At 39.1% G+C, this 11,084-nt stretch overlaps 1 protein-coding gene across 2 annotated transcripts; it reads left to right on the plus strand.

Annotated features, from left to right (window-relative positions):
• The first annotated feature begins 6,827 nt into the window (after positions 1-6,827).
• Positions 6,828-10,786, plus strand: lysmd4 (LysM, putative peptidoglycan-binding, domain containing 4). Of its 2 annotated transcripts, none has more exons than XM_083916058.1 (3): positions 6,828-6,922; positions 8,096-8,373; positions 8,493-10,786. In XM_083916058.1, exons 2-3 carry the CDS (start codon positions 8,107-8,109, stop codon positions 9,057-9,059), a joined length of 834 nt encoding a protein of 277 aa, XP_083772184.1. In that variant the 5' UTR covers positions 6,828-6,922; positions 8,096-8,106; the 3' UTR covers positions 9,060-10,786. The 2 variants fall into 2 exon arrangements, with proteins under 2 accessions (XP_083772184.1, XP_083772185.1); XM_083916059.1 differs by having other exon boundaries at positions 6,883-6,983.
• The last annotated feature ends 298 nt before the right edge of the window (positions 10,787-11,084 follow it).

The following is an 11,084-nucleotide window of genomic DNA, read 5'->3' on the forward strand; positions in this document are numbered from 1 at the left end:
GTTTCCCAACTATAGGATTATAGTTTTTCATTTTGGATGTAGCTACCAAGCTACTTATGCAGAAAGAATCTACCGTATTTTCCGCACTATAAGGCGCACCTAAAACCCTTCAAATTTCTCAAAAGCCGACAGTGCGCCTTATAATAATAATCTGTTTTATTTCCATTTGTGTGGTTGTGTAAAGACCCCAAAATGGCTCCTATTAAGAGACACGCTTACGACGCAGAGTTTAAACTCAAGGCGATTAGTCACGCAGTAGAACATGGGAATAGAGCAGCAGCGAGAGAATTTAACATGAACGAATCAATGGTGCGGAAGTGGAGGAAGCAACAAGATGACCTGCGCCAAGTAAAGAAAACTAAACAGAGTTTCCGAGGTAACAGAGCGAGATGGCTACAGTTGGAGGAAAAACTCGAACAGTGGGTTGTTGAACAGAGAGCAGCAAGTAGAAGTGTCAGTACAATCACTATTCAACTGAAGGCCACAGCGCTAGCCAATACTATCCAGTTGCAGACCCGGAGCACAAGCCCCTCACTTGACACAAGCCCCTTGCTTGTCAGAAGTGACGCAAAAGTAATTTTTTCAAGTGAGGGACTTGTGTCAAGTGAGGGGCTTGTGCTCCGGGTCTGCAGCTGGATGCTACTCGCACTAGCACGACTGTAGCGTCTATTCTATGCGCCTAATAATGCGGTGCGCCTTATATTGCGGAAAATACGGTAATCTAAAATCTAAATCCAAACAACAAAGCACTGATTTTTTTTTTCCTGCCAATGGAAATTGCCATCACTGAGCACAATGCAAGATCTATTTAAATGGGCCCATTTACATTTAATCCACATCCTATTTCATACACTTCTGTTTAAACATAGCCACGTAGTGTATATATATGCCTTTCTGTTGGCCAGATCACAAATCTGTTTGAAATCTTGGTTTTCATGGGCTACATGCAAATCAGGTTTGACTCCGCTCTATTCCAGAGGGTGATGGTAGGGCAAAATGTGCATCACTGTAGTTACAACAGCTATCAAGCTAACAACTATCCATAAAGTAACAAACACAAGGATCAATCGTATGAATGGACTATGAGCAAGATGAAAGTTTTACTGTCTCCATGGATTCTCGTTCATGCAGCTCTCCCACCCACACAGATCATTTAATGGTTGAACTCATCAGAGACCAAGTAAACTTTACAACAGCTCGTGCGTCATTTGTATGAATAATGTGTTGAAGTCGCTGGAGCCTCTTTTCTCTCCGTCTCGAGCAACAGAGAAAACCACAGCAATTTTCTGTGTGATTTCAGTCTAACTTTAGCTGCTTTTCTCACAAGGGGAAGACCCTGTAAGTGACTATTTCCACAGACCACTTACTGACACAGTGACACTTGCGAGGAGTAAAGATTAGTGATGAATTTTACTTCGACACTCATCGAGATGAGTGTTAACGTAGGACATGGTTTATAGCTTAGCATCAATTTTCACCTGTGGATTTCACCACCGCAAGAGTAGAGGGATATGCATTGCATTATCAGACTATATTGTGCTTTAATAACATACCATAAAGTACCTGTGTTTGCATGCTTTCCATCACTTTATGATATAGAGCAGCAAGGGAATGGTTTTCCTTGAATCCAGCTATACTGAAATATCTCCCACGAGTTTGCGTCTATTCGCACCTTTGCATTGACTTTGTATATAATCGTGCTACCCAATTTGCACGAAACACAGCGGGTGTGAACACAACAATGGACTGCAGATCAGCTATTTGTGTCGGACTTTGTGTGGTTTATGGAACTAACATATACAAGAAAATTAAAATGCCAATTTAGAGTATACAGAAGAAGGTTTTTATTGACTGAAGGCAAGGCAAAGCAGTTAAAGTAGTCTCAATATAGTTAACATGTTAACTGATGTTTTATTTTAGGTGTGCATGCTTTTAGGTAAACTAGGTTTAGCTGCTGCCCCCGTCCACAGCAGTACATTGCCTAGCTACCATGGCGGTACTTGACGTCATCTACCGTTGATGATACACTGACTATCAACAAAAACTACTACAACACCACTTCAAAAAAGCCGGACTATCCATTTTACGAAGTATTAGTGTCTAACCTCCTACCTTCAGTATGTGTCACTTTCATTGTCCTAGCCTCTAGCACCAACAACAACACGCGCGTGAAAGGTTTCCATTGAAAAAGTGCCTTCTTGAATGCTTGGAAACTGCATTTCAATTAGCCATGTGCAAAATGGCCATTATATGAATGTCATGGTCTGTGTGATGACAACTTACCTCATCACTCAGCTCTTTCTGCTCTAAAGTAGGTGCGCTTCCCCTTCCTCCATTTGAAACTCTGATGCCTGTATTGACAACAAGTATGTCACAGTTGATATCTGTTTTGACAACTTCTTAAATGTCATTATTTCACTTAAATTTCAAAAAAGAGATATATTAGAGTGGCTGATAAAATCACAGGTATTTGCCATGTTAGATAGCATTACAGTTCAGTCTGATTTCTGACCTACACAGCCTTCTCTCCCTGGGCCGTCTCTGCTTCAATTTCCTCCTGTATTGACCACAGAAGAGTATCAATATCATGCTTTGAAGGCAACAGCTCTCAAAGCAAAAACATAAAGTCACAAATCTTTAGACCCTGTGGTGGAAACAACTAATCTACGTTTTTACATGTCATATGTTAAGATGATGTGGATCCGCTACACAAGATCGCATTCAAGGCCATCAAAGGAATATTTTGGTGTATCAGCATTAGCCTTATCAGTCTCAATCTATGTCCAATCAGTTGTTTGCTGCAGTACATCAACTGTCAAAAATAAACCACTGTGCTCTATTAAAAAAGGGTGGCACGTGGTGTGGTGGTTAGCACTGTCACCTCAGCGCAAGAGGGTTCCCGATTCGAATCCCGGCTCGGGCCCTTCTGTGTGGAGTTTGTGTGTTCTCCCCCGTGTCTGCGTGGGTTCTCTCCAGGTTCTCCGGCTTCCTCCTACAGTCCAAAGACATGCACGTCTTAATGTTAATTAATGACTCTAAATTGCCCGATATCTGTCTCTGTTTGTCCTCATGTGCCCTGCTATAGACTGGCGTCCTGTCCAGGGTGTACCCCGCCTCACGCCCGTTGTCAAGATGGATGGATGGCTCTGTTAAAACACAAGAAACACACAAGTTCAAATCTTGTACAAACCACCCTGCCAAAATACCATATGGAACTATGCTATAAAATACTGTAGGGCACTATACAATACATTACAAGTAACGATCAGGGGCAACTTATACATTTGCATTAAACTGCTTCATTCATTTTAATGTGAGCTTACTATGGGCTAAGTGTACACTGTACCTACACATCTGTATTAGGCTTATGTCAAAGGAAGTCAACAAAAAAAGAATTTAATGAAAATAAATAACGTATTTTCACTTGATGTCTACATATATTCAGTATAAAAGGGATTAGGTGAGAACTGGGGAGCAAACAAAATGTCTTCAGGAAATCTTTTCTTTCCAGATCAGAGACATAACAAAATCTTGGCAGGCCAAGGCCTTCATAAGCATTTTGTTGATGAGGTTGTGGTCATCTGGAAAAAGTCTTCTCATTTACTCTGATCCCAGGGGTGAGAAAGAGTTTGACTGTGCAAACTATAATTAGGGCACGCACACACACACACACACACACACAATCGATTAAAAAATGCAGTGCAATGCAAGGCCAAAATGCTGAAGCAACAGCTTTATATCCTATAAAATAGGAATGCCCCTGTGCACCTAGCCATGTAAACAACTACAAAGTATTATTTATTTTTGTTTGACACTTTGTTTTCATAACATTAAAGGTTAAATATGGAGAATGAGCAGAACACCGCCATCTAGAGTCTCAAGAGCATAGTCGCAATAACAAAATATAATCAAAAGCAGTTGCGTTGCCAAATTCGTCAGACCCGGCCCAGTAGCCTGAAGGAGACCGGGGTCGGTTTGAGCCTGTTTGAACCCGTCCCCTCCGGCAAAACGCACCATAAAAAAAGTATTGCAGAGGAGTTTGACTGATAGTTACCGTTACTCCTTTAGCTCAGTCCATCGAGTGAATGTTTGGCCTATATTGACTCTCGTTTTGCCCGGTCACTCAGCTGCTGGGACAGTTAACAGCTGCAGGATTTGCAAACTCCATTTCACCAAGTGCCCGCCTGCAGTAGCTGCGCCCAACAACAGACAGCCCTGGCAATCCTTAATGCAGCCGCTTAACGGCTGGTAAAATGTAAACAGAAGTGACAAAAAGTCATTGCCAAACCCGCCAAAAAATGTGTTAAATATGAATCCAGACTAAATATATTTCATTATGGAAAAGCAATACTTTCATTTTGTAAACCCTCAAAACACACCGTGGGTGTATTACTGTTTTAAAAATTATAGCTTTTAATAAAGATTCTACATATTCAACCTTTAAGTTGATGTCAAAGCAGTGCACAATCATAACTCACCATTGTCGTCATGCGCACTGTAGTGAACACTGTAGTGTCATATGTACTGTATAATATGTCCATGCTGTGGTTTTGGCGGGGTCACTGCAAACCTGCACAGACCTAACGTTACACTTTAATGTGCTGGTGATTTTCACGTCGACCTCACGTTTATAATAATTCTCAGTCATTTTCATGTTAGCTAAAACTTTATGCTAATGCTACACGTCAGGGAGGCTAGCAAGTGCATCAGACTGCGTCCATTCGAACGAATGTGCTCTGGTCCGAGTTGACCAATCAGGATCCTCTGAGGCAGGACGTTAAACCGTAAAAGATGGACTATAGGCGCACAGATTTAGCCTGCTGACTGATGTTAACCGCAATATTTATAATAGAGGAGCATTTTAAACCATTAGTGTACGTTACATATTTTTGATATTCATATCCAATGTATTTATTATTAGAAATTTTAGAAACATTTTGGTATTTACTTGTTCTTCTATTAGTCTGTTTTGGTTTAATGCTGCGTATTTATGTTTGTCTGTTTATTTATTGCTGTCTGTCTGTTTTATTTCTTTTTTTTCCTCTTTTGTAAGGTGTCCTTGAGTGTCCTGAAAGGCACCCATAAATAAAATGCTTATTACGTATTATTGTTTATTGTCGATATACATTGTACAGTACCATGTGTTTATTTAATTTCCTATTTCTATTGGTCAATGTTCTATTTCTGTGGCGGCATTCATCAGGCAACCATGGCTGTAATGTTTTCTGATAAACTGAATATTCCATACCTGTAAACATTAGCAATCAACAACAGAATGGAATAAAAATAATGCTTTGGCTCAAGTAAAAACAAAAACCTCTGCATTAGTCCCATACAATAAACAGATGAGCAGCTTTATTTAGAGAAATGAAAGAGCGACAGCCCCACCTAGTGGCCAAAGAAGGCACCACCACCACAACACTGACCTTTCAACTCTTTGGTTCATTCCCTGAGGACCCAGGAACCAATATTCATTTTCTGCATCATCTCAGCAGGGCTGTGTGCTCCTGCTGTCCTCACCACCGTTTTTATTATACCAGGAAACCTATAGAGGAAAATTGACAGCCCCTGTGCTCAGCTGAGATGAAATGCTGACTTTCTCCCAACAAATGTCAGACATAGATGAGCTTTTGGGGTAGAAAATATTATTTTACATATAAAGTTTTACAGAGAAAATACCCTAAAAGGAATTATCATAGCCTATAATATTTTAATATCATATTACACCTCAGTTTAAGTTTGGGGTTTTAGTCTATGAAAAACTTTGAAAAGAAGAACCTGTTAGACGTTTTCTAAAATATACTGCATTGAACAATGTGTATACCTTTACTTTGCATTTATAGTGTACATATTTTATATTCTTAAAACTCAAAAAGTATCATACTTGTGTGTGGATTAGTGTGTGAATGTGAACTGTTATTGGTGATCACATGAGTGGGAAGACCTTTGCTTGTATATGAAAACAAAATTACGCAAAATTAGCCTATAATTTCCCTCATTTCATTAAACATCTTTTTGAGGCTTCTTTTGGAAAATGATTGTTGTTGTTATTGTTAATGTGTCAAATTCCAGAGCAGTGGGTGGCAGAAGTGCATTTCTTGTGGCAACTTCTTTTTAAAGAGCATATGAAGAAGAAGTAGGCTTAGATCAGATAAAGAAACTCATGGAATAGATTGACAATACTGGGCTGGATAATAAAATATGAATAACTGTAAAGGGAGGAACTCCAGGCTGGCAAATTATGAGATTTTTGGCTATTTTGCTTCCTTAACATGCTCTTTCTGACTAGTGGAAAGAAAAAAATCCAAAATACATGTTTTAATGTTTATTTTAGTACACTTGGTCTATTTGTGTCTTGATTTCTCTTGAATCCACTAACAGTAAGCAGTAGCTATTGCCTCATTTGCATTTTTAAAGATTTCAGAAAACTTGTTTAAAAAATAAATAATAGTCTTAATGTAAGTAATCAACTGGGGAAGTTTCATGGTGATATCTATTAAAATATTTCACACACAATACACATTTATCTTTATTTATATGTGTGTATGTTTGTGTGTGTGTGTGTGTGTGTGTGTGTGTGTGTGTGTGTGTGTGTGTGTGTGTGTGTGTGTGTGTGTGTGTGTGTGTGTGTGTGTGTATACATATATGTATAAAAATTCATTTTTTTAAAAGAGCAAACTGTGTATAAATGCTGTGCTGTATAATGTACACCAATTTAGCTTGCAATAAAAATTAAAATAAAAAAAAACACTTTATAGAAAACTGTAGAGGGCAGCAACACGCCATTGCAACGTGTAGTCCACCAAAGAAGAAGAAGGAGGCTAACAGCTAGCGCCACCAGTTGCTGTTGTAATGTTAACAGCTGGTGAGGACTTCATAGGGAAGGTGGCGTCTTGCAATACTGTCAAAGCATTTGGATAAGGTAATTACATTGGGACAGCAGCGATATGACTTTAAAAAAAGTCTGTGAACGTGTTTTCCCCGTAAGTAGTATTTCTCCATGTGGTGTCAAACACACGAGCTAGCAGGCTAACTGTAACTGGAGTTGATGTCTCTGCCATGGTGCCCCGAGAGCTTCGTCCAACTGACAGCGTGATTTGTAAATGATAACATCAAATGTAACCGTAATACTGAATATATTAACTCTTCAATTAAAATTCAAGGTTTCAGGTTGTTATAAGAGAGTTGTTTTTTATAAACACAGAACTGTTGTAACTTGTTTTGTATACAGAAGCATATAAGTTCAAATCCCCACCGTAACTATCTAAAACATTATTATTAAAACTGTTATTAACGAAGGTGCTGTCACTCTAACCCGTGCGATTTAAATGAACTATTGTGTGCTTGTATGTTTTCGTTGATTCGCTACAACAGGTGGGATAAGTTGTTCCATATCACGATATAGCCCGGTTTTTTCATATATCTTTGGTAATCTGTATGAAAAAACTATATTAATAAGGCCTATTTTTGTGACAAAGCACTGAGTAGTTTAATGCTTGTGTAAATATTGTCATAATGCAATATATTATATACAAACATGTTTATATTGTTTTGACGGTATATATCTTCTATCACCTCCTTCCATATGTGAAATCATGGGTTAATCCAGTTGATATTAATGCATTGACGAAGTTTAATCATAAAATCAAAACAGCATTTTTAAAAGATACTCTCTCTGGTATTTTGGATTACATTTTCAGAGAGGTTTGAGTACATGTGCTTGTTATTGTCAGTATACTAAGGAAATTGTGTATCAGGCAATATTTACTCTTTTTTTTAAAGATTATTTTTTCGCAGTTTTCGAGCATTTAATTAAATAGGACAGGCAGAAAATGGGGTAAAAGAGAGGGGTAGACATGCAGCAAAGGGCCACAGGTCGGAGTCGAACCTGGCTTGTGATTGTTCAAATTTTACCAGCCACTCAAAAATATTACAGTTGTTTATTTGTGAAGCAAATCTACCAGCCACTTGCATATTTTACTTGCACTGGGCTCGTGGATGGCGCTAGAAGTATGCATGGATAAGTCTAAATGTTACATGTATATATCGGAGTCGGGAGTTTAAACGTTTTTTAAACTTGCGACATTCCTTACAGGCTGGTGCTTCATGATGCGACGGGGGGAGCGCGTTTCACAGGCTTTCCAGGCCCCGGTGGATGTCCATGCCAGTGCAGATGGCCAGGTTTACATGTTCAATCAGAGGCGAAATGAGTCTACTGTATCCTCGGATGATGAGGAGCTCAACGTCATGGAGATGAAGCCGTGGGTTTTCGAGGAGCAGGAACAGGACAGTCTGAGGAACATCCAGCTGCTGGAGCGGGAGGTATTAGATGACGACAACCTCAACAAGCTTGCACTGCAATATGGCTGCAAGGTAAATATTTGGATTGTCACTGAAGTTTAAATTTTTTTTTATAATTTCTGTTATTGATCTCTTCAGTTGCATATTAAGTGGTCACATTCATTTAACTTCATCCCTGTTTCTGTCAACAGGTGGCAGATATAAAGCGGGTGAACAACCTTATGCAGGAACAAGATTTATTTGCACTGAAATCTATCAAAATACCTGTTCAGAAACACAGCTTTTTAACCGAGGCATACACAGACCTACGTGACCCTCAGAATGAAATGCCACATTCATCATCCGCCACACCAGTGAAGTCTCCGGACCGAGCCAGAGCCCAACCACATCTGCAGGAGGTCACAGACTTTCTAATGGAGGTGGACCACGATATTGAGAATCTGATTCAGACCACGAATGATCAAGATGAGGATTTATTGGATAACTCAGAGAAACGGCAGCGGTTTGGTTTCAGAGGACACCGCTTAATCAGTCACGGTGCAGACTGGGGCATCCAGTGGTGGAACGCTGTAGTGGCGATGCTCCTGATAGGCATAGTCCTGCCATTATTTTATGTAATTTATTTCAAAACAAAAGATAACGGAGTAGTTTCACCAACAGATGGTAGTGGTGCTTTACAGCCACCCAATACCTCTTCAAACACCTCAGGGACAGGCTTTGGTACAAGAGGACCTGAGCATTTTCAAGAGCCAGGATAGTGCAAAATCAGAAAACCAGAATTATTCTTAATATTTAGACTGTTGGATTAGATGGTCTTAGGAGTAAGTGGCAATCAAGATAAAGCCACATCTCTAAACATTTAACTCAGTGCAATACCCCCATGTGCCAGTGAATTTGAGTTTTATAGTATAACTGTGAAGCTTTAGTTAGATGCTCAAATTATTATCTTGCAGTGAAAAGGCTGCACACTATATTTAGGACAATAACATTTCATCAAACAGCGTTCCTGGAGTACTGTCAACTAAAATATTACTCTCGGTACTGTTGATCCCTGATTCCTTTGGTTTGAAAAACAGTTGGTGTTTGTTGGGATTACAGTTCCTCAGGTGCTTTACAAAATTTGTAGCCCGGCATTGCCAGGACTAATTTGCAGATGCATATTAGTCCAGGTTTATTTGCAAATGCATATTAATCTGGAACCTTTCAGTTATATCCAATTTACATGGGGAATAATCGGCGGTGCAGACCAAACTGTCTCTGGATGCAATTGGATTGACCTACAACCAGTCAAAGTAACACAATATGTGATGTAGCGCTGTTTGTTTTCAAGCAGGGAAAAATGGCAGAATCTATTCATATTTGCTGGATATAATACCTACAGGACAGGCTTCTCTGTCGGTCATCGTCTTTGACATGCCCCATATTAGATAGACGTGGTGATTGGTCCACACAAGGCCAGGTCGGCTGGAAAGCTTTCTGAACTGGAGGGGGCCCAGATGTACCTGAGCAAATAAAGATTCATCTGGTTTCTGGTCTACTACATTTGGTGTATATTAAATGGTTGTGTCTTGAACCTCCTCACATGATACAGTACAAGCTGGATTGTAATTGCAAAAACATACGTTATCGCATCTTGCCTTCCCACCAGTGCCTGTTGCCAGTATCAACACAGCAAGTGTCATATCAGTGTCATATCAGACGCCATCTTGATATCTGTCCCAATAATATAAACTTTTATCCAAATATTTATAAAATGGGAGAAAAGCATGAGAGGTTTAACTGTATTGTGTGCCTTGTTTGATTTAACTTATTTGTGGCGGTGATCGTTGTTTAATTTTTTGCCATGCACCTCATGTCTTCTCTCTGGATCTGAATACATTGCCAAGAGTGTGACTTGTGTTTACAGTAAGAATTTGGTGCAATATGCCAATCTCGTTAGATTGTATGTCTTCATTTGACACCTTGCAATCTTTAAAATACACGGTGTTACATTTTGAAAATAACATTTAGATCTCAAAAATAAAAGTGCCTTAAACCTGCATTGTCAGGTTTCCAGAGTATTTCACACTCCCATCTTACGTTGCTTGATGGGTAGTTAAGTCCACCACGGGCAAGTTGGGAAATGGCGAGTCTGTCCAATGCACTTTTTAATGTCTGAACTATTTTAATTTATTTGAAAGGATTTTATGGATATATTTTTCAAACTTTTAATGCAATGAATGTAAATGTTTTTATTCAGCATGTCCCTATTTGAATACAAACTTTATAGTGTGAAAGTGTCAAGTATTCTCTGACATGTTGATGTGTTTTTGTGTCAGGTGTTTTCCTCATCTTACCTTCCTCATCACGCTTCTGTATTAAGACCAAGACTACTCACCACTGACAGTTTGTGTGGAACTAAATGTATATATTGTAAAGCTTTAGTTTTACAATATACAGTAATTTAGTGAGTTTTGATTAGTTGCAGTACCCACAGTTACCAAAGGATGGCAGCATGCACAAACTGTTGCCATGTGTTTGTTTTTGGAGGAATGGAGTGAGACAATCGTACTACTTGACAGCATCTGATTAAATGGTTTGACACAATGATTCTGGATTACAAATAATTGTCAAAATAGTTATGAATGATTGTTAAAAGTTGTGTGAGGGCTCACAGGATAAAGGTCTAAAGAACCAAACATATTAGTAACCAATTGTAGCACCTTATTGCCAATTTGGACACAATTTCTCTTTGTATTTACAGTCAAATTACAAAGTGTGCATCGACAGTATGGCCAATGCAA

Source organism: Echiichthys vipera, assembly GCF_963691815.1.
Source record: "Echiichthys vipera genome assembly, chromosome: 7".
Taxonomy (NCBI): Eukaryota; Metazoa; Chordata; class Actinopteri; order Perciformes; family Trachinidae; genus Echiichthys; species Echiichthys vipera.

Bases quoted from the DNA above. Each gene is read 5' to 3' on its own strand.
- lysmd4 (XM_083916058.1), top strand. From the start codon at position 8,107: ATGATGCGACGGGGGGAGCGCGTTTCACAGGCTTTCCAGGCCCCGGTG. The intron at 8,374-8,492 runs GTAAATATTTGG...TTCTGTCAACAG, and splicing joins CACTGCAATATGGCTGCAAG to GTGGCAGATATAAAGCGGGT.